The sequence below is a fragment of the Bufo gargarizans genome, chromosome 7 (genome assembly GCF_014858855.1).
Source record: "Bufo gargarizans isolate SCDJY-AF-19 chromosome 7, ASM1485885v1, whole genome shotgun sequence".
NCBI classification, from domain to species: domain Eukaryota; kingdom Metazoa; phylum Chordata; class Amphibia; order Anura; family Bufonidae; genus Bufo; species Bufo gargarizans.
Genome location: NC_058086.1, coordinates 38,995,781 through 39,020,399, shown reverse-complemented (window position 1 = coordinate 39,020,399; position 24,619 = coordinate 38,995,781). Strand labels below are relative to the sequence as shown.

General features: G+C 44.1%; 1 protein-coding gene across 2 annotated transcripts in view; it reads left to right on the top strand.

Moving 5' to 3' along the window:
• Positions 1–24,619, top strand: part of AK5 (adenylate kinase 5) — a 194,635-nt gene that overhangs the window by 44,922 nt on the left and 125,094 nt on the right. For both annotated transcript variants that reach the window (XM_044300470.1, XM_044300471.1), the window contains exon 6: positions 8,791–8,984. In XM_044300470.1, coding sequence (XP_044156405.1) covers positions 8,791–8,984 — 194 coding nt within the window. The remainder of the gene's footprint in view (positions 1–8,790; positions 8,985–24,619) is intronic.

The following is a 24,619-nucleotide window of genomic DNA, read 5'->3' as shown; positions in this document are numbered from 1 at the left end:
CACTTCTTCCAAAAGTTGATTAAGTCGAAGAAGAGACGTGTGAGTAACCAAGGTTTGTGTGCCTTTCTTTAATGGGCAGAGCACCTGTGAAACCCACACGTCCAATATCATCTATTTATGGACCCTTTTAGACTTTCATGCGCTGACGGAAAGAGCGGATCCGTTTTGCCGGAACACTTGGGTCCGGATCCGGCATTAAAAGAATTCAATGGAAATTAATGCCTTTCAGCAAGTGTTCAGGATTTTTGGCCGGAGAGAAAACTGCAGCATGCCGCCGGATTTTCTCCGGCCAAAAAACATAAGAGGGACTGAGCTGATTCACCCTGAACGGATTGCTCTCCAGTCAGAAATCATTAGGATAAAACTGATCAGTTTTTTTTCCGGTATTGAGCTCCTGTGACGAAACTCAATACCGGAAAACAAAAACGCTAGTGTGAAAGTGCCCTTAGGTAAAAAGGGTAAATAAGGGGAGAAATGCACTTTAAGGCTAAATGCACATGATCAGGATTGCGTGCAGAAAATCCGCACCGTAGGTCATGTACATTGTATTCTATGAGAATTTGAAATTCTCAATGCACACAATGCAGATTTTCTCAGTGCGGATTTTGACCTGCGGTGCGGATTTTAAAATCCGTAGCATGTCAATTTATTTAATTTTTCCTGACCGGATTTTATTCATTCACTTAGTAAAATCTGCATGCGAAAAATCTGCACCAAATCCGCACCAATTGATGCGGATTGACTGCACGGATTTCCCTGCGAACACCTGCAGATTTCAGTTCGGATTCTCCGCACATGAATCCTGAACGTGTGCATGTACCCTGAGGCCTCATGCACACGACCATTGTGTGTTTTGCGGTCTGCAAACCGCACATCCGCAGAACACAGATAGTGTCTGCGTGCGTTCCGCAAAACGCGGAACGGCACGGACAGCCTTTGATATAACTGCCTATTCTTGTTCGCAAAACGCAGACAAGAATAGGACTGGTTATATTTTTTGGCCGGACCACGGAGCAACTGATGCTCCGCTTTTTTTGCGCCCCATTGAAGTGAATGCGGATCAAAACTACGTCCGTGTGCATGAGGCCTACGAGTGAATGTGCCTGCTCAGGCCATAGCGCTGACGTCTACATAGCTGCCACCCCCTGATCTCCTGTTAGCACGCTGAATGTAAACTTAAACATACAAACTCTGTGCGCAAGCATGATTCAGATATAGCAGAGATGTCCTTTAAAGAGCATCTGTCAGCCTAATACCCACAGCTTTATTCTCTCCTCCATTCCCCTGGATTGTCTTGCCCTGTCTTCTGTGCCGTGCCTCCTGGTCTCGGCGCTTGCACAGTGGATCTGCTGCGACACTCCAAGCAGCACAGATTCCGACTCAGCAAGTGCCGAGACCGGGAGAACAGTGCAGACGTGAGAAGACGGGTCTCGGTGTCAGTGCTGCTGAGAGTAGCAGCAGATCCACAGCGCAAGCTCCGAGACCGGGAGAACAGTGCAGACGTGAGAAGACGAGTCTCGGTGTCCGTGCTGCTGAGAGTAGCAGCAGATCCACAGCGCAAGCGCCGAGACCGGGAGAACAGTGCAGACGTGAGAAGACGGGTCTCTGTGTCCGTGCTGCTGAGAGTAGCAGCAGATCCACAGCGCAAGCGCCGAGACCGGGAGAACAGTGCAGACGTGAGAAGACGGGTCTCGGTGTCAGTGCTGCTGAGAGTAGCAGCAGATCCACAGCGCAAGCTCCGAGACCGGGAGAACAGTGCAGACGTGAGAAGACGAGTCTCGGTGTCCGTGCTGCTGAGAGTAGCAGCAGATCCACAGCGCAAGCGCCGAGACCGGGAGAACAGTGCAGACGTGAGAAGACGGGTCTCTGTGTCCGTGCTGCTGAGAGTAGCAGCAGATCCACAGCGCAAGCGCCGAGACCGGGAGAACAGTGCAGACGTGAGAAGACGGGTCTCTGGTCCGTGCTGCTGAGAGTAGCAGCAGATCCACAGCGCAAGCACCGAGATCGGGAGAACAGTGCAGAAGTGAGAAGACAGGTCTCGGTGTCCGTGCTGCTGAGAGCAGCAGCAGATCCACAGCGCAAGCGCCGAGACTGGGAGGTACATTGCGGTGCTAGAAGATGTCTAGCCTTGTCAATGTAAGGGAAGGGGCTAAAGTTTTGCAATCCAGAGGGTGAAATACATGGCATGTCTGCAGCGAAATGTAACTCATGGCGATTTTTCATGGATTATCCGCACCAAAGTTCCTTCCACGTGGCCGTACACTTACACCAGACTCTGCAGCGATAGATTCTGTGGCTGGTAGCAAACGAGGAGGAAACTTGCAGGTAGCAGCCTGATGTCAGTATTTTTTATCACGCCAGCCCGTCACTGTAGCGCGGCTCCTGTCTGTATTTAACGCGCGGAGGTGACTACCATCTCATTACAGCAGGCCGGTGCCAAGTAATGCATTTTCTTGTCTGCGCACCCTGGGATGTGCCTGGAATTCTAAGACTTCTTGAAGTCTTTTTCAATTTACGAAGCTCAAGATCAAGGGGGCATTGCCGGGAACTGGGGAGATAACGTGTCAGTCGCTTACGGCCGAGATTGTCATCGGGCCGCTAAATATTTCCCAATCATATCCTCTCCTACAAGTTGAAAGTTTTTGAACGTGTGAAAAATCTCATGGATTTTCCATTTGCTCGTTCCGTGCAAGGAGATCGGGAGTTTGCAGAGCGGGTGTGTTGTGTTGATAGAGGGCGGTGGAATAGCCAGAGGTTAATAGAAAAGGATTTAGGATATTTATAACCCGAGGATCGTCATTTGCATTTTAATGGAACAGAGACCGTTGACAGTTTGTGCAGGGGCTCACCATGAGAACAAACCTCCAGAGCTGCCCTGATGGGAGTCTTGTATACTCGGCCCATTGAAATGTCCCCTTTTTTTTACCATTTTCCAAGTCTAATTACTGCAAAATGAAATTCTGCAACTTTCTAAATTGCTTTGTGTTTAAATTCCCTTCCGTTGTCAAGATCTCTGAACAGTGTCAATGAATGGAAGCATTCCTGTTTACATCCATAGGCTCAAAACCTGTTCAGACTTATCTGGGACATTTATGGCATATTGGAAGTCCCATAATGGTGAATGCAGAGGATGCAGCTCGGCAGGGCCCCATTCTTGAGATTAGGAGGGTCCCAGAAGTGGAAACGCGCTCATCAGACATTTATGGCATATCCTATTTATATGTCATAAATATCCCAGATGGGAATATCCTTTGAAATGGATAGACTAACCTTATTGGATTGGTGGGGGTCTGACTGATTGAAGGGGTAGCTTTCCCCTTGGTCTATACCAAGCACAGCGCCATCCTATTTTGGAGTGGCCATGACTGGTACTGCGATTATCCACAGTTCACATCACCCTTATTATTCCATTCATCTGATCCGTCGGAAAGAACAGAAAAATTATGGGGGTAAAAACGTATTCTGTAAAAAAAAAAAACAAAAAAAAAAAAACGATCCTGCGCACATTTGGAATCCGTCTGATATCCATTTTTTAGACAGAAAAAGGTACTGAGATGATATTGATGGACGATCCTAGAAAACCCCTAACTATTCTCTCAACTCTGTATCCATCTTTCTCTGCAATCTTCTGTTGTATAAACATTCTGTATTTCAGGCTGATACATTGTAGCAAAAAATCAGTGCAGGATTTGTGCTTCCGATATATTTGGCTATGTTCATAGTCGGAGGTAACGTTCAGGTGGATTTTCCTTAAGGCCCCATTCACACCATCGTATCCATTTCACAGATCTGCAAAATAGAGATGTCCACATTTTATTTGCTGACTCAATGTTTTCAATAAGTCTGTAGTCCACTTTTTGCGGAACGCATGGATGATCTGTGTGCTTTCTGCATCTGTATGTCCGTTCCGCAAAAGGATAGAATATGTCCTATATTCAGACCGCAGACCATTGATGTGAACAGGTCCGCAAGAAATGTGGATGCAACACGGACCGCATCTGTATTCTGCATGTGCATGGGGCCTAAGATTCTGATGTATGCCGCTTGCATATAGAAGCATATCTAGTCCATAGGACCCTACAGTAAAAGACAATGTACCGTGCACACTGAGTTCTAGGTTTGTACAGGTTCAGCCTTTAGCTGTAAACAGGATTCACTCACAGCAGGAACCTTGAAAATAGCAGAATTTAGTTTCCGACAACTCCAGTCTACACCAGGCGCTCCTCCTTCATTTCTCTGCTGTTCTCCAGAGCTATGACGCCTGCAGCTGCTCACAGACCATTGTCTGGACTTATACACTGTAACAAATAACCAGCTGCAGTCAGGAAGGGTTGTCAGGCGGATGTAAACAAGGATGCTTCCGCACACTGACATCAAGCATCGCTACAAAGTTTATTAGAAAGTTGCATATATTTTCATTATACAATGACATCACATACAGCATTTTTGGGAAAAATTCCAAGGCAGATTTTTAAGCCAAAAATATGAATGCAGGAAGCAAGAAACATAGTGGGGGGAATTTACCAAAGTTCTATTTAAAAAAAATAAAAAAATAAATAAGGAGGACACTATATTAGGTGTATTTCAGACACAGATTCATTGCGCCGCAATCTGCAACGTTGTCCCGCTCACACAGGTCTAAGTTGGCATGGCGGGGAAGGGGACAGGCCGGCAGACCCGTCTCATCCATCATTTTCTAAGCCTGGTTTAGGCGTAGAAAATGGTCTAAATGTTAGACGGCTAGGAAGCGGCAGTGGATGCGCCAAAGTTATGGAGAGGCCGGGCGCCAGAGCAGGGGCTTTATTAATGACCCCCTAGGTTTCTGCAGTGGCACAAAATATTTGAAACTTCTCTTGCTTTTCCACCGAACGGTTGTCAAATGTGGCCATGTGGCCATGTGGCCAGACAAAAAGGGTTGTCTGGCCACATGGACTGTGGACAGTACCTCCTTGGCCCTATACATTTACCAGTGGTGCTCCTCATTACACCAGATCTACGAGTCTAGACCAGCTCCCGGCTGGCATAGATTTAAGTCTCTGGTGCAAGGACCCCCCGAAGATGCACCAACGGCAATCTTAAGGCCGCCATAACAAAGCGCCAATTGGAATATATTTCCCACAGCGTTTTCTTGAAAAATTCTATAGTTTTTGTGGCTGCTTTTCTTGCAGTTTTTTTGAGCCAAAGCCAAGAGTAGATCCAAGCTCTTCTATTTCTGTGTTTTCACCCGGGTAAATATTAATCATTTAGTAAAACCTAGGAAGACGAGTGATTTCTCTGCCCCTCAGCGTGCGCCTCATATCTATTCACTGATACCCACAATTCCCTGCAGGATGTCGGCTGCCTGGAAGTGGGTTTTAAAACCGTTTTCATGCTCGGGAAGTATATAGGCCAAGAGGTTCTCTCCAGGTGGAGAAGATTAAAGCTTGGATACTGAGGCTTGACTCACCGGTGTCTAGAAGACAGGACGGTTCTTTATGATGGGGCATAGACCTTGCAAAGCATCTGCTGCGAAGGTCTAGTAATTGCACAGCATGTAAAACATGCAGAATTCACGCCAGTATTTTTCCGTCACTGCTATTCCAATGGGCAGAGGTCGCACTACATTTTTTCCGGAAGAGTAAAAATACTCCTCTGACCATTTTTGAGGAGTATTTTTAGGCGAGGAGGAGTACGAAACTTGAAGTAATAGAAATAACTAATAGTAGGCCTACATAATGTTAAGGGCTTGTTCACATCTGCGCTGGAGGCTCTGTCGCAGATTCGGACAAAAATAAATAAATTACATGAGGACTTTTTTGTCTGGTAAAAAGACAGGATCCTGAACGGAAACTGAATAGACTCCATAACAGTAAATGGTGTCTGTTCACCTCCGTTCTGTGCCTGATCCAGCACTTCTGTTATTTTCATTGTTCTGCAGAAGAACAGAAATAAATGGTGGTGATGTGAACGGGGCCTAAGAGGTGGGGATGCAGGGAACCGTTACTGTTCGGGCAATTATAGCCAAGTGATAAAGTATAGTCCAGTATAGTGGACCTTCCCTGTGCTTTATCACCAGTCAGACAGCTCCCCTGACAGAAGCAGTAGGCCGCAACAGCCCTCTGGTTTTAGGTGGCATACAGCTGCACGTAGGTCTATGGGAGTTACAGGCAGGGTCCCATTAGCACTGGGACCCTATCCTTGTCCACACTAGTGGATCCTATGACATGTTACATGGGAGTGAAGCAGAGCTGCAGAAAGGCATGAGCGCCACAGCAGGGCACAGGCCTTCCTGCCATTGCCTGCCTCTTACAAACCCCAGTGCCCTCTACATGCACAGTGCCAGGGGCATACCCCCTCCTCTTCTCCGAGCATACACACACTGGAGGGTGCAGTGCCCATACACCATGAATGAATACACATACTTTAGAGATAATACATGGTGCCGCTGCCCACAGCACCTATCGCCACAGGAGAAGAGGAGCTAACTTACTGGGCTCATCCTCCTGAGCAGAGCAATACCTTTATGTCACCAAATCGCAGGATGAAACGGGGAAATGCAAAGTTTCATTTGTGCGGGTCCTTCTTTCTTCTGAAGGAACAGCAAGAGTTAATAGAGCTTGGTGCATGTGTGCAGATCAACAAGCTGTACCCACAATGCCCATACAATCTGTAATGGGAAGGGAAAGGAAACGGGATATAAGATCTTACAGTAGGACGGGATTAGATTGACTGAAGGGGTTAACAATGGGGGATCCTTTGCAGACAGCTCGGCACAGTCCGGTACTAAACAAGTTCACGGCATCAGGTGAACCTCAGAACACTCCTTTGGCGCATTATCAGTGGTACACACTGTAGAGATGATACCTGGTGCCCCCCTACCCACAGCGCCCCCTCACCACAGTAGAAGAGGAACTAACTTCCTGGGCTCATCCGGAGCAGCAGCTGGGACCGGAGGGCGAGCCCTGCTCTAGTTCCTGAACATGGTGCTCCGGGTGCTGTAGCAGCAGCACCCACTGAGAGAGCTGCTCTGTGCTGCCCGTGTCGTTCACAGCGCAGCCTTCGCTGAAAATCATAGGGAAAAGTCTAGGGCGTATTGGTACGCCTTAGACTTTTTTCAGGGAGTAAAATGGCCTGAACAGGCGTCTGACGCTTGTACAGCCGTTATTGTGACCTCTGCCAATGGGCAATCGGAATAGGGAGCAATCACTGTTGACTCTCGCTTCAGAAGCATGGATACAGTAACACAGTTTAGGATGGAAGTAGACCATGCCATGAGTCTACATGACCGTTTAATGACTTCCGTTTAATGACTTGACAGTGAGCAACCCAAAAAGTTAGACACCAGTATCACTTTTTGAGGTGCGTTAACTGCTTGGATCCTGGGATTTGGATGACTGGAAGTTATTCTACTTGAATTATAATAAAATAAATCCCTTTTCATTTTTTTTGAAGGATTCAGATTGGATCCACCACTGGTTCCACCTGTCGTTCCCCTTTAGCCACCGGATCATTAAGCATGGGAGCCAGCAGTGTAGGATGTGATTTTGCAGTGCTGGGTCCTGTTCTGGAGATGGGAGCCTTGGAAGAAAGAGGTTGGACCTCTGTCTTTTACTGCTGTGTTATGAGGAACCCCAGAGGCATAACTTGAAGATCCTGGGTTCCTGTGCAAAATCTATAAGAGGCCCCCATCACCTGTGTGCTTTTAATAATACTGGTGTCTTCTTACATAGCAGAGGGGTTTTGGGTCCCCTCAGGCTCATGGGCCAGTTATGACTGCTACATCTGCATATAGCTACTCCCCTGAGCAGCCCATAGCATGGACATTGGACAACCTCTGCTGACACAGGCCTGTTTCTCTAAGATGTAGCAGAGTTTGCTCTTGCTTCACCATGGTTGAGGAGCATTGGTAGTACACGTTTGCATAGCAGCCGTCGTCCCTTTATACTTATGTAATGTTGGCCAACAAGGAAACATGTAGGTGGAGAACTTATGGTTTTCTCATCCCTAATATTCCGAGTCCCATCCTGATCATTAGATAATCCTTTTGAATGGGGCTTTGTATGGCCATAATTCCTATTTATGTTGCTTGGAACCAAAAGCTAGAATATGTGAGATGAATGTAACTACTGTATGTCTTAGTAAAACACAAAAAACGGAACATGAGGACACCATGAAGATGTCCATGCACTTTAGATGAATGTCAGCCAAAACTGCTGGTTTTGGCCATACTGATGTGTATTGGGAATATCCTGACTCTCCCCAGATGGCAGGTGGTTGGAGAAAAAAGGACTGGACATTTTGATATTTAATGCTGATCCCTTACTGAAGATAAGCCACCAGAGATAGGTGACATCGGCTTATTCCCGTCTCCACATGGAGAAAACATGCACACTCGACCATTCATGTATATGGGCGTTGGGAGGGAAAGCTGTCAAGTGTTCGGTGTATGGTCAACTTTAGCTTTTATATGCAGGAGTCCTTAGGGGGTACCTAGATCATAGAACCTCCATCCATTTGTGAATTGATTGCTCGCCTAACTTTTCTTCCCACAGAACCCTAGAAAAAATGTCTTCCTACTGTTAAGTATTTATTGGAATACTGTGGTTTTTGGTAACTCAAAATTGGCCTTCAAACCCGCTGCAAGCCATTAAGCTGTGGGACCTGGTTGTAGACCAGTGTACATGATGGCTCTTGCTACACAGCAACATGTGGATGTAGTCATAATCTAGATCTGCCTATAAAGTAGGATTTCATTTTTCCAACAGTTACTCAGGTCAGGGTTTCACCATTACCTCTATTTTATGTCTATTTAGATCTGTACACCGGATCTGGTGGTTTTTCTTGCTTGTGCCAATCACAAACTGAAAGAACGACTGCTGAAACGGGCAGAACAACAAGGGCGACCGGATGATAATCTCAAAGCTATTCAGAGGAGGTTAATGAACTTCAAGCAGAACGCAGTCCCGCTGGTCAACTACTTCCAGGAGAAGGGTCTGATCATCACGGTAAGGAGTGATCTTCATCGTGAGCGAGTAACAGTACAATGTCAGCACCAAGAAGGTGTCGTCAGGTGTATCTTAGCACCTCGGTAATGTAGGCAGGATTTCCACTGCATCCATCCCATAAGGGTTTGAAAAAGGGCCTACATGAGGCCTGTTGTCATCTGCACCTCTACATATCAAGGAAGGGAGATATGGCCTAAGAATCACACAGCCATCAGTCCTCCCTTCTTTCGATGGGACGTTCCTTTCTTGAGATGGAGGGTGGCATCCAATCAAGAGGAAGCCACCCTCCATTTATACCCCAGGTCACAGATATGGGCAGCACGGTGGCTGAGTGGTTAGCACTGGTGCCTTGCAGCGCTGGGGTCCTGTCCGACCAAGGACAACATCTGCATAGAGGTTGTATGTCTGCGTGGGTTTCCTCTGGGTTCTCCGGTTTCCTCCCACACTCCAAAGACATACTGATAGGGAACTTAGATGGTGAGCCCTACTGGGGACAGCTTGATGCTAATGTCTGTAAAGCTCTGCGGAATATGTCAGCGCTATATAGGTGCATAGAATAAATAAATATGCTGTACGTGTAACTGAGTAAACGGTGAGTAAGGGACAGATAACTATTAAAGGGGTTTTCCAAGACCTCTGGATAGGTTATCAATGTCTGATTGATGGGCTCCTCGCAGCTTACCAAAATACATGCATTCATCATTTCATTGGGGCTGAGCTGCGCCTACGTCACGTGACGTCATCGGTATATAGGGAAAGCTAAGAGAAGGCTGCGGCGCTTACAAGAGCGGGGGTCCCGGGTGTCAGACCCCCACGGATCAGTTACTGATGACCTGTCCAAGAGGATAGGTCATCAGTTAAAAAGTCTCGGAAAACCCCTTTAATACTTCATTATCAATGTAATTAAAGTGAACTTGCAGCCATTCGATTCTTCTTGCCATTAAATGGGATTTTTCCGGGGGGTTATCAGTCGGTCTCCTCTGAGCTCTGCAAATGGAAGCAGATTCATTCTTGTGTAAAACTTTTAATTGCTTTTTTTTTTCTTTTTTTTTCCCGGGGTGACGACTTTGCAGCTGAGTTAGTTTTCTGTGATTCATTTGTGCGGTATTCTTCCTTGCCATCTGCTATGTGGGGCTGTTGTAAAAATAGAGTTCTGTCCTCCAGACGGGCGGCCGTACAGTGAGCGTATTCTGCTGATTTGGTTTTCTTTTCAGGAGTAAATGATGTGACGCTCATGAATTAGCGATCGGCGCCGTGTTATCAGCTGCCATCATACGGACTATGGTTCTAAATTGGCACAGCCCTTGGAATAGTGAATATTCTTCAAATCAGTGATTGTGTCTGAAACATCCTTACGTTTCATTACTCAACTCCCGTCTTCCGAATATTTACAGGGAAAAAAAAATCGGGAGAGAGTTAATTATCACCAGGATCAGCCACAGAAATGAATCCAGCACTTAAAGGGGTATTCTGGTTAAAACACGTTATTCCAGGAGTCTTGTGCTCCTATATGAATGGAGTAGTGGTTGAGCATGCACAGTACCTCTCCATGTGTCTCTACGGGAGGCTGTGCTTGGTTATCTCCATCAGTACCATAGAGACAAGAGGAGCGGAAGTGCACATGCTCGACCACTGCTCCATTTATATAGGGGCAAGGGGTCCCATTTTCGTGATGGTTGGGGTCCTAGCACCCCCATTGATCTGACAGTTATCCCAATTTCTATCTACATTTCTAGGATCAGAAAAAACGATCTGATTATTTATTTTTTTCCCTTTGGAACAGCGCCACTCATTTTGATGTGGCTTTTACAGGTATTGCAGCTCATTCCCATTCCAGTGAGAAGAGTGACGCTGTTTCTGGAAATCAGTCTGTTTTCTTAAATCCTGTTCTAAAACTCAAACCTCTCGGAGTCCATTCGCACCTCCGTATGAATGGGGCCACATCTGTTCCGCAATTTTGCAGAACGGGTGAGGACCCATTCATTTCAATGGGGCTGCAAAAGATGCGGACAGCACACCATGTGCTGTCCGCATCCGTATTTCTGTTCCATAGCCACCGCAAAAATATAGAGCATGTCCTATTCTTGTCTGCAGCCACGGACAAGAATAGGCATTTCTATCACAGGGCAGGCCATGTGCGGTCCGCATCCGTATTTCTGTTCCGCAGCCCCGCAAAAATATAGAGCATGTCCTATTCTTGTCTGCAGCAACAGACAAGAATAGGCATTACTATCACAGGGCAGGCCATGCGCGGTCGGCAAAATGCGGAACGCACGTGGCCGGTGTCCGTGTTTTGCGGATCCGCAATTTGCAGACCGCAAAAGACTTGTGGACGTGTGAATGGACCCTATGGGCTCAGCAGAGCCCTGTGTGTGTACCTTTGTATGGTGGCACATGGAATCCCATATGGCTATACTTGCCAACTCTCCCAGGATGTCCAGGGGGCTCCTAGAAAGAAGAGTTGCTGAATGTCCCAGGCACAGCATGGAGGGCTGATTAACCCCGATGTACTATAACTGTATGTGGCACTGGTATTTGAGAGGGTCGTGGGCTAGTCAGAATGGAGCGGGCCCCGGCTATAAAAGAAAAATGTCGGCATGCTACGCACGCCATAACATTGCACCTCCCAGAGGCTGACCTTCAAAAGTTGGCAAGTATGCATATGGCATCATTTTCCGAATATTTCCATTTATATGGACTGCTGTGAGGCCATTTTTCATTTATTTATTCTTTTAATTTCACGAAATTCATACAGATTTTGTTAGAAAAAGGCTAATGGTCTTGTTCACAGATCTGTTAATGGATTTCTCTTTCACTTTCTATTAGAGTTCAGACTTTTATGGGTTGCAAAGTTGCCAATGAATGCAAAAAAAAAACTGTCTGCATCCGTTCAGTCAGGAGCCGTTTTTTTTACATTACTGCAGGTTTTACTAAAAATAAAAAAAATGCAATAATGGGGTCCAAGAATCAGTATGGGATAGACGAAGGAAGAAAGTCTGCTTCTAGGAAGAATACTTCGGTATACTATATACAAAACTAAAGAGGCTGTCCGGGCTTTTACTATTGATGACCTATCCTCAGGGCAGATGATCAGATCGGCGGGGGTACAATACCCGTCACCCCCCCACGATCAGCTGTATGAGGAGTCGGCATGCGCAGTGCGCACGTGCTGTCTCCCTTCTCGCTTCCTGTTCACCGCTGCTGTCTATGGTCTTTTCCATAGACCAAATACAGCTGATCGCGGGGGTGCCAGGTGTAGGACCCCTGCCGATCTGATATTGATGACCTATCCTGATGTCATCAATAGTAAAAGCCCGGACAACCCCTTTAATCCTAAGTGTCCGTTCTGGCCTTGCGCCAGACGGAGGACAGGGCACCAGAAAACTGGACTGCCCGGCCTAAATCCGGACATTTGGCCACCCTATATAGTGGCTGTGCTTGGTATTACAGCTCAGGCCCATTCATTTGAATGACCTGTGCCTAGGCCATGAGACCTTTGGCCTAAGAAGAGGCCGAAGCTCTTACCGGAGTGCCGCAGCCTCTTCCAACAGCTGATTAGCGGGGGTGCTGTGACTTGGACCCCTGCCGATCTGATTGATGGCTTATCCTAAGGATAGGTCATCATTATTAAACACCTGGACAACCCCTTTAAACTGCTCAGGACTAATCAAAGCTGAGCTCTGATTGGCTGCTATGGGCAACAGAGACAGACCTACTGTTTGCTTTGAGAAATGAGGTGTAGAGCAGGGTCAGAGGGGGTCATAGGAGATCAACCACATGAGTCATGCACCACCCTTTAACCTCCTAACAGTGGCGTTAAAATTGGGAAAAACCCTCCCAAAAAATGTCACACTTTTATTGAAGATTTTTTTAATGTGTGTCTGCAGTAAATCTCGTTGGCGCACAACTCAAGGGACACTATTGCATTTTCAGAACAAATTATTTTCATTAAGTTTTTGAAATATTTTCAAATAAAGAATATCAACAAATACAGTACATGTGTGAGCATGTTCTTCAATACGTGGATTCACACGGAGCTACATGGTGGAGTAACAATACAAATATCTACTGCATCAACCACAACTTAGGTGTTATTCAGCTTCAGAGATACTTTCCATCTGGTGAGTCCAAAGGAAAGGAGGGAAGGAAGCAATAACCTGCGACCGACGAGGCCCATTTCTCTCCTAGCTACGCCTCCCAGGGTACCTAGAGCATTTTATGTGCAGGGAATGGTCACATAAGAAGAGGAAAACCACACCTGCCATATGGCCACAAATTTAGGATAAGTATGATTCTTATATGCTTTCATCTTCTCATAAGCACAAGTGTTGGTAACCAGATCAACTATCTCTTGAAGTTTTGGGACATTAGAAGATTTCCAATATTTGGTTAAGACTAGTTTCGTAGATAGTAGGACATGCGCTATAACATAACGAATGGCAACTGGGTATTCTACCATGTTATGAAGAAGCAAAGCTAAGTCTGGGGTTGGAGAGAATGTTCTTCCTGTAATAGAGGCTAAAAGATCATGACTGTCCTTCAAGGGGCAAGACCAGAGGATGTGATTATAAAGTTCCTCTGCCTCCACAGCCCCCGCCAGCACAATTGGGAGATGCCTGGTTACATATGACTTAACCGCTCAGGTGTGAGGTAACAACCAACGGAGTATAGTTTTTATTGCCGCTTCATAATGTGTGACACATGTAAATGCCTTGGAGATTAAAGAGAGCGACGAGGACCAGCTACAGGTTGATAAATCCCTACCTAATTCTTTTCCCCAAGCTAAGAATGGGGCAGACTTAACAAACTCCTGTTTAAAACCAAGGATGGAATATACAGGTCTCAATCCTTTAGATGTTAACCCTTTGGTGTTCCAAAGGTCAAGGATGTCTTTACAGGCTGAGACGTAGAAGGGGTCTTTTGTTTGAACCAGATATTTATAGTCAAGTCTCTGAGATATTGAGTATTGTTCACATATTGCGGAGAACTGTTTAAACAGAGAGTTTTCGAACAAAAGAGTGACAGTGGATACACCTTTTGCAATCCATGAGCTGAGATCTAGGTCTGGTATGAAAAGGCTAAACGTCTCCAGTGGGGCTGCTTTATGAAGCGATATTACTGACGTGGAAGTTCTAGAGTGGAAAGTCTTCCATAATGAAATGGATGTGGAGAGGAAGCTTGGGAGGTTTCCAAAAGAGTGTGGTGGGTCAAGAGCTGCAATCAATAAGGCCTTTAAGTTGGTTGTGTTGAGGTGAGAGCAGTCTCTATGTGAGTCCAATGATGCTGTCTATTCCCTTCCCACCACTCTCTTAGTAAACTCATATGTGTCGCCAGATAATTATTGGGAAGTCCAAGGCCTCCTGCTTTCCTATACTTAAGTCAGCATTTTGTGGGCTATAAATACAATATAAATTTGTGGAGCAGTGCATTTATATGGGTAAAGAAGGATTGTGGTAGGGTGATGGGAACAGTTCTAAATTTGTATATAATTTTTGGTAGAGTGAGCATCTGAAAGCTAGCAATGCGGCCTGCCCAGGAAATCTCTTGTTTGCTATAAATGAGTAAATCTTTTTCAATCTCTTCCAGGAGAGGGAGGTAGTTAAGTCTACACAGAAGTTTTGTTCTGTTGGAAACCTTTTTGCCCAAATACTGGACACATTCAGTCTGCCAGTCCAGTTTTAAACCGCTTTGTAACTGTAAGAGGGGGGATGACCGTAGATTGATAGGTAAAGCTTGGGATTTTATTTCATTTACTTCATAAAAAGAGAGTGCGCCGAACTGTTGGATAATCTGCATAACTGCAGGCAGTGAGAGTGATGGAGAGCTTAAAGGGGTTCTACAGTTTGTTTTAATCGGTCCCAACACCTGGGACCCCCGCCGATCAGCTGTTTGAGAAGGCAGAGGCGCTCCAGGAGCGCCGCGGCCTTCTCACTGTTTACCGCTGGCCCAGTGATGTCAGGACTAGTATCAACTGGCCTGGGCGGGGCTAAGCATTATTCAAGTCAACAGAGCTTAGCCCCGCCCAGGCCAGTGATGCTAGTCGTGACGTCACTGGGCCAGCGGTAAACAGTGAGAAGGCCGTGGCGCTCCTGGAGCACCGCTGCCTTCTCAAACAGCTGATCGGCGGGGGTCCCGGTTGTCGGACCCCCGCCGATCAGATGCTGATGATCTTTCCAGAGGATAGATCATCGGTTAAAACAAACTGTAGAACCCCTTTAAGGTTAAGATAACATCATCAGCATAAAGTGATAACTTATGTTCCCTGTCCCCAATTTTTATTCCTTTCACCTGGTCTGAGAGTCAGATGGCTTGTGCTAGAGGTTCAATGGACAGAATAAATATGAGCGGGGACGGAGGGCATCCCTGTCGAGTTCCATTAGTTATTGTAAATGCGGAAGACAGAGTGTTATTGATATATACTTTAGCTGAGGGGTTACTATACAATGCTTTAATCGGTCCTAAGAAGGGGCCACATATCCCCATGGTCTGTAAGGCTGAAAAGGCAAATGTCCAACTAATGCGGTCAAACGCCTTTTCCACGTCAAGGGTGACCAATACTGCTTCAGAGTGCGATTTTTTCCAAATAATCAACAATGTTCATAACTCTCCTTGTATTGCAAAAAAAATCTATTTTTTAATAAAGCCTGATTGGTCGCAATCTATTAAGGTGGGTAATAGAGGGGCTAAACGGTTTGCTAATATTTCCGCGTATATTTTTATATCCATGTTTAGTAGCGAAATAGGCCTAAAGTTCTGTGGCGCTTCTGGGGATTTTCCAGGTTTGGGAATGGTGACAATAACCGCTGAGAGCATTTCCTCTGGGAAAGAGCCTGTTGAGAAACCTTTCTGTAGGGCATCATGTAAATGGGGCAAGAGAATGTCTTGAAAGGTCTATAATAACAGTTAGAAAGGCCGCCTGGGCCTGGGGCCTTATGGCTAGGGATAGTTTTGATAATCTTTTGTATCTCTTGATGGGGGCACTCAAAATGTCCTTTTGCTCTGTGTTTATATTTGGAAGACAGAGTTTGCCAAGTTATTAATCTCCTCAATAGGATCAGTATGTGGCCCTGTGGATGGGTTTAGGTTATAGAGGTCCGAAAAATATTCCACTATGCCTTGTGGGTCTAAAATTGTAGAGTTATCCTTAGGTGATTTAATATAGAGGATTCTGGCTTTCATTCTCTGGTATTTTATTCGTTGTGCCAGTAATTTACCTACTTTATTATACTGGGAGTAGTATTTAGCCTACTTTTTTTAGGTTCTGTTCGTATCTATACAGAAGGCAGTCTTTGAGTTGGAGTCTTAGGTTTTTTAATTGATCCGCATAGAGGGGGGTAATTTTATTTTTGCTTCCTAAATCTCCTATAGAGGTCAATAGCTCTTTAATCTTATCTCTAGCTTTTTTCGCCGCATAACCCAATTTAGTGAAAATTCCCCTAATGAAAGCTTTTTGGGCCACCCACAATGTAATCGGGCATGAGACAGAACCTGCATTATGACGGAAATTTTCTTTAAGGGCCTCTTCTAGTTCAGCTTTATATGTCGAGTGTGACATCAAAAAGGTGTTGTTGCGCCATAGCGAAGGGTGAGTGGGAGAGTAAGCTTCTTGTAGTGAAATCATGACTGCTGCATGGTCAAACCACTTAATCAACCCTATTGTAGTCTCCATGACTAAAGGTAAGAGGGGCTTAGATATCAGAAACAAATCTATACGAGAGTAAGATTGATGCAGGAGGAGAAAAAGGAATCGTCTCTCTCCTGGGGGTGTTGAATGTGCCACGCATCAAACAATTCTTCCGTGTGGGCCCATTTTTGGAGAGAGGGGTGTCCAGCCCTGGGCGGAGTTCAGGAATCTAACTCTGTGTTAGAGATCAGGTTAAAGTCTCCACAGACAATAAGTTGGCCTAGCAGGCCAGGCGGATAGTTAGAGAGGTGAAAAAGAATCCAAGGATCACCACCAAGGCCATCCTGGTGAATATGGGCTCTGCTGGTGGCAATGTCTCAAGGCAGACAATCCAACGGACACTGCACAATGCAGACCAAGGAGGACGCCACTTCTCCAGATAAGGCACACAAAATCTCGCTTGGCCTTTGCAAAAGCTCATCTGGACAAAGAAGAAGACTTCTGGTCTTCTGTGTTATGGTCAGATGAAACTAAAATTTAATTGTTTGGTCACAATGATGTTTCCTTCCTTTGGCGTACAAAAGGAGAAGCCTTCAACCCAAAGAACACCACCCCCACTGTCAAACATGGTGGTGGGAACCTAATGCTTTGGGGGTGTTTTTCAGCCAATGGACCAGGGAACCTAATCACAGTAAACGGCACCATGAAAAAAGAGCAATACATGAGGATTCTCAACGACAACATCAGGCAGTCTGCAAAGAAACTTGGCCTTGGGCACCAGTGGACATTTCAGCATGACAATGACCCAAAACACACAGCAAAAGTGGTGAAGAAATGGTTAGCAGACAACAACGTTAACGTTTTGGAGTGGCCCAGCCAGAGTCTGAACTTGAATCCAATTGAGAATCTGTGGAGGGAGATAAAGATCAGGGTGATGGCAAGAAGACCCTCCAACCTGAAAGATGTGGAGCTCATTGCTTAAGATGAATGGGCAAAAATACCTGTGGAGACCTGCAAAAAGCTGGTCTGCAATTATAGGAAGCGTCTGATTGCTGTAATGGCCAATAAAGGCTTTTCTATTGATTAGTGAGAAGGGTAGGAATAATTTTGGACTGGACACTTTTTGCTCAAATGTAAATAAAAGCTGAGAAATGTTTTTTTCCACAATAATGCCTCTTGTACATCGTCTTATTATCTTTTGGGAGACACCTTTGTCATTTCCCGTCAAAACATTACTTACTGGTTGAATAAAAGTAACTTTAAGTCAAAATTTGCCAGGGGTATGAATAATTATGGGCAGCACTGTATCTACCCAACTCATCAACCATGCTCGATATCGGAGTTAACGCCACCGTATCTCCTCTCTGAACGCCAGAAGCACTCCTCTTTGTTTTTTTAGTGAAGTGAGATTGGATAATAGTAGGGAATTTGGGGTGCTGAACTCTGTGACCATCTTTTGCCAGTAGATGAGTTTCCTGGGCACATATAATATCACAAATGAGATCCAGCACCTCCGACCACAGAAAAGCTCTTTTTTGGGGGTTGTTAGGCCCTCTTACGTTCAGAGAAGTAGGGAAGGGATGCAAATGAGCTCTTAACAAGCTCTGAACCAGGCACCATCGGACCAGATGCAGGAGATCGGGAAGGGGAGTTTGACCATCTTTACTGTCATCTTGTGTTTTGTCTCCCTCACAACTTTTTATTTTTTCATAATTTTCCAACAAAATCTGTTTTGTTTTTGCTGTTTCGACGCGTGAAGAAGCAGAGTTTACAGCACAGTGGTCTAGAAAGAGAAAAGCATAATGGCTTCCTTCATGCGGAAAGGCTCAGCGTAGGAGAACAAAGAGAGCCCAACTCCAGATGAGGCAATGGATATAAACCTCTTTGTGTCATCTGGTGGATGATTTGAAAGGTGGCTGATCCCAAGTCAAAAGAAGAACCTAACATAATTGATCTAATATTTTCTTTTCATTACCTGACATTGAAACCTTTGAATAGAAGTTCAGGATTTACTATATGGAGAGGGGTGATAATTCCGCACCTGTTTTGATAAATGATGGCTATCACCCACTACCATTAGGGGGATCCAATAATGAAATTATGCATCTACAGAATACCAAAAACTCTTGAGTGCTTGCCCAAATTTACTCATACGGTGTGTGTTAATGGATGATTAAAGGGGTTGTCCCTATCCACCGGAGGATGGGGGTACCAACTTCCCTGAATGGCGCTGGTCAAGCATGTACTGTACTGCTCTATTCATCTTCTATGGGACTTCGAACTATAGACCCCACAGATGCGATCATTGTCCTCTGTCCCGTATATAGGGGATTATTTTATTTGTATCTTGGGATGTTTTTTCCCACCTTAAAGGGGTTTTCAATTTGCATCAACATCCTTTAAAATAGCCATTTATGAAGGTCGATGTAAGTTTCTAATGTATTTCTTACTATTGTTCCTATCTTACGTTCTGGGCTGTGGTCACATGATCATGTCCATGCAAATATTTCTTATTTCCTGTGATGTCTATGGGCGGAGCAGTGATGAGGGAGTGTCTATGTAACTAGCAGTATGTGAGGAGCTATAAACTATCTGGGTGTTGTTAGGGGCAGTGATAGGGGAGTGTCTATGTAACTAGCAGTGAGGGAGGAGCCATAAACTAGCTGGGTGTTGTTAGGGGCAGTGATAGGGGAGTGTCTATGTAACTAGCAGTGAGGGAGGAGCCATAAACTAGCTGGGTGTTGTTAGGGGCAGTGATAGGGGAGTGTCTATGTAACTAGCAGTGAGGGAGGAGCTATAAACTAGCTGAGTGTTGTTAGGGGCAGTGAGAGGGGAGTGTATATGTAACTAGCAGTGAGGGAGGAGCTATAAACTAGGTGGGTGTTGTTAGGGGCAGTGATAGGGGAGTGTCTATGTAACTGGCAATATGGGAGGAGCTATAAACTAGCTGGGTGTTAGGGGCAGTGATAGGGGAGTGTCTATGTAACTAGCAGTGGGGGAGGAGCTATAAACTAGCTAGAAAGGAGAACTGCATCATGGGTTTAGTTGGAAGTGCTACATACAGGATGGAAGCAAACCAGAGGGATTGGTTTACATCGTGTGAATCGGTCAGGAGAGTCCAAACTGGGGAAAAAAACATGTGGAAGATGTATATGATGTAAACAACTAAATGACCTGTTAAAAACCATAGTAATCCTGGAAATCCCCTTTAAACTAAAGGGTGTATACACATTTTATTAATGTAAGGCTAAAATAAAACAAAAAAAAGCAACTTTGCAAATGCCGTCTGTTGTTTGTATATACTGCTCTTATGCAGACCTGTGTCTCCATGGATACAGACTACACACAAACCCTTTGTAGTCTGATACTGCTGCCATATGTTATTCTACTTCCCATTCCTCCTCTGCTTGATAACCTGCAGACCGTAGAAAAGGGAGCAGCAACACCACAGAAAAAAATTAGACAGCAGACACTGTTTTTGCCATACTCCTAATAGATGAAGGTCCAGAAGGGGAGACCCGTCTGTCTCAAAATTTCCTATTTAGATGCATTCTAAGACAACCTATTTAAGCTTGGTTCATTCTGCAGTGACTGTCCGCCTAGGGCACAGAAGCCATTAATGACCCATTTAACTGATGCCAAGATGCAAATTTGAACATTTCAACATTGACACAAGCACACTGCCGAAAGTACATGTTTAGTATGCAAAAAGTATTGTCAGCAACAGAAACTTGTACACAAGCTACGTGGTGCATACTTAATTGCCATCCAGTGGCAGTCTGGGCAGAAATGGCATTAAATATTTTATGTGCTAAAAGGTTACTTAAGGGAAAATTGCAGGAATAAACTAAATTGCTTCTTGTTATGTTGATATAGGATTTTGGGGGCTTTTTTTTCTAGACCAGTGACTTTACAATCTATATCGATTAAAAATTGAAGTGTTATTTTCCTAGAAGGTACCAAGCTTGAGATTTTTTATTTGTATGAGAAAAAATATATTCATTGCAGAGAAATATTTTCCAGTATTTAATATTAGTAAGTAATATTTTATAGTATTTTTTTTAGAAAATACACATATAATATGTAATTTTACACCCATCAACAATTGGGGAGCTTAGGAACTACTCAAATAGAATTTTAATATTATCTGTTACGCAGATTTATTTTGGGAGCGGCCTTCAAAGTTCTTGACTCTTTTTCTTCGACGCTCTTTTGTTAGTTTTATCTTGCTTAAGATTTAATTCTCAGTGTCAAAATGTTTAGAAATTGTGGAGAATTATCTTCAGAAGTTTTGTGCCATCTGCACAAAAGAACATTGATCTGTCATCTTACACACATGAATGCTTAGGGAGCTTAGGACTTGTTCAAGTAGAAAGTCCTTATTATCATTAGATGTTACTCAACATATGAATGATGTTTGATCTGATACACTTGAGGAACCCAATTCATGGTCCAGTAGGAGCAGTATGTTCTTTTTGGAATCAATTCTTTGAAATCCCAGACCCTTCTTCAAAAAAATAAAAATAAAATTTTGTTGGTTTTATTCATTAGGGCACAGACAAAGCACTATAGAAAACATGGTGAGGGACATTTATCAATAATGGTGTAATTTACACCCAAAAAATACTAACATAACAAATCAAAAGTGGCGATTTATTTCACCTCATCAAAAGGCGCACACCACTTAAAATGTGACTTTTTAAAATATAAACTTGATTATCCGCCTATTTCTCTTGATTTGTGACATTTTAATGCAAAAATGTGACTTTTTTTAAACCGAAATGCGCCATTTCAGCCAACCCTGCCAGACCACACTTGCAACTTTTGAAGCCTATTTGCGACATTTCCACTTTTAAATTGCGAGTTTTGTCTCAGACTCGGGACTTTTTTTTTTTTTTATGTCATTTTACTGACAAAACCCTGTCGTTTAGCTCATTTATATTAGATAGAAATGAATGCATCCTGTTTTAATACTTACCCATCACTTGTTCCCACGACGAGTTGGTTTTCTTTTCATATATGCAACTTTTTGACAAAAATTTGCATCTTTCTGCCATAAATGTGACTTTTTACACAAACGACCACCAAATTGTCCGCAACAATTTGAGCCATTTCTGTCGATGAGAGGATGAAAAATATGCGCCAATTCCATAGCCCCGCCCACTTTGACATTTTATAACTCATTTCTGGTGTGATACATTCTTTATCGTGAAAATTCCGGAGAATGCATTTGATATGTTTGGAGTAAATCAAGATGTCATTCTTTTTGGTGCATTTTACGCCATAATTCTGCTGCAACGTGCTTAGTAAATGTCCCCCGGTAAGTATTGCCTTCACTTTTAGGCTACTTTTACACTCTCGTTTTGGCTTTCCGTTTGTGAGATCTGTTCAGGGCTCCATCTTGGCTATGTTAAAGATAATACAAACTGATCAGTTCTGAAAGGATGCGGACGGCTGTATCATCTGACCGGATCCGTCCATGACGGATCCGCACAAAACGCGAGTGAGAAAGTAGCCTTAACCTTTTAACAAGTTCTCAAGTTTCCTTTTATAGCATAACCTTGCGATAGGAGGAATTTTAATAATGAGAGTATATAAGTAAATTGCGAGTAATGGACTTCCCACATCTACTAGTTGAGTGGAATATTTTAAAAGTTGAACTTCAGTTACTTTTTCCAACTTTGTGTGCAAATATAGATCTGAGCGTACAATTACATCAGATAAAGGAGCACCAAGAATTGTCTTGTCTAATTATTGTCAGGCGCCCACACAATATCAGCTGTCTTCCTCTGAGTACAGATCCATTACAGGACAATTTCCCTATGATGGGGCAATTATTGAGATAGGAGATTAATTCTGTTCTGTTTATCTTACACTGAATGAACTGAATGGCTGAAGACAACATAAATGGATTGCTGGGGGGATTCATATTGTAAATATTATATTCTGGGTATAGCTTGAGGGGGGAGTACTGGACTTCCTAAAAGAGACTGGCTATGTATGGAGACTTAAGTGGGTTCAAAGATACAAAGTAAAAAAAAAAGGATACTTATGTTTCTTTACCATTGAAAAAAATATATCCTTTTTTTAGTGGTAAAAAACATATACTTTCTCACAATGGAACTCTATTGTGAACAGATGCCACTGTATGGCATCAGTCTTAGGCATCCGTTTAACGTATACGTTTTTGTAATATGTTAAACGGATGGGAAAAACGTGATGTGAACCCACGCTTAATGGCAATCCTTCATAGGAAAGTAATATGCAAAGAGGCATCTCCCAGGCAACGAGAGCGTCTCACTAGCCAAATAGATGGCGCTGGCGAGATAGCTCTCTTTGCCTAGAAGATGCCTCTTTGCATATATTCTGGGCATTTAGTTGTCTAGCTTCAGCATGTGGCATTTATAATGGAGAGAAAGTTAATACCAGGCACTTACTAATGTATTGTTATTATCCATGTTGCTTCCTTTGCTGGCTTGATTCATTTTTTCCATCACATTATACACTGCTCGTTTCCACAGTTACGACCTCCAGCAGTGGTGGTCGTGCTTGCACACTATAGGAAAAAGCACCGGCCTTTCTTGTGGCCGAGACCGTGGGAGCGCACACAGGCTGGTGCTTTTTCCTATAGTATACAAGCACAGCCACTGCTGCTGGATTGCAGGGTGGTTGTTAACATGGAAACGAGCAGTGTATAATGTGATGGAAAAATGAATCCAGCCAGAAAGGGAAGTAATATACAGTCATGTGAAAAAATTAGGACACCCTTTGAAAGCATGTGGTTTTTTGTAACATTTTTAATAAAAGGTTATTTCATCTCCGTTTTAACAATACAGAGAGATTAAAGTAATCCGACTAAACAAAGAAAACTGAAGAAAAGTCTTTTCAAGATCTTCTGTAAATGTCATTCTACAAAAATGCCTATTCTAACTGAGGAAAAAGATAGGACACCCTTGCCCCTAATAGCGAGTGTTACCTCCTTTGGCTGAAATAACTGCAGTGAGACGGTTCTTGTAGCCATCTACCAGTCTTCGACATCGGTCTGAGGAAATTTTACCCCACTCCTCAATGCAGAACTTTTTCAGCTGTGAGATGTTTGAGGGGTTTCTTGCACGTACAGCCCTTTTCAAGTCACCCCACAGCATCTCAATGAGATTCAAATCTGGACTTTGACTTGGCCATTCCAGGACTCTCCATTTCTTCTTTTTCAGCCAATCTTTGGTTGATTTACTAGTATGTTTTGGGTCATTGTCATGTTGCATGGTCCAGTTCCGCTTCAGCTTTAATTTTCTAACTGATGGTCTCACATGTTCTTCAAGCACCTTCTGATACACAGTAGAATTCATCGTGGATTCTATGATGGTGAGCTGACCAGGTCCTGCTGCAGCAAAGCAGCCCCAAACCATGACACTTCCACCTCCATGCTTCACAGTTGGTATGAGGTTCTTTTCTTGGAATGCTGTGTTTGGTTTACGCCAAACATGTCCTCTGCTGTTGTGTCCAAATAATTCAATTTTGGACTCATCTGTCCAAAGAACATTATTCCAGAAGTCCTGGTCTTTGTCAACTTTATCTCTGGCAAATGTCAGTCTGGCCTCGATGTTTCTCTTGGAAAGCAAAGGTTTCCTCCTTGCACACCTCCCATGCAAGTTAAACTTGTACAGTCTCTTTCTGATTGTAGAGGCATGTACTTCTACATCAACAGTAGCCAGAGCCTGCTGTAGTTCTCGAGATGACACTTTAGGGTTTTTGGAGACCTCTTTTAGCATCTTGCGGTCTGCTCTTGGGGTGAACTTGCTGGGGCGACCAGTCCTGGGCATGTTGGCAGTTGTTTTGAAAGCCCTCCACTTGTAGACTATCTTCCGGACAGTGGAATGGCTGATTTCAAAATCTTTTGAGATCTTTTTAAATCCCTTCCCAGACTCATAGGCTGCTACAATCTTTTTTCTGAAGTCCTCTGACAGCTCTTTTGCTCTCACCATGGTGCTCACTCTCACTTCAACAGTCAGGA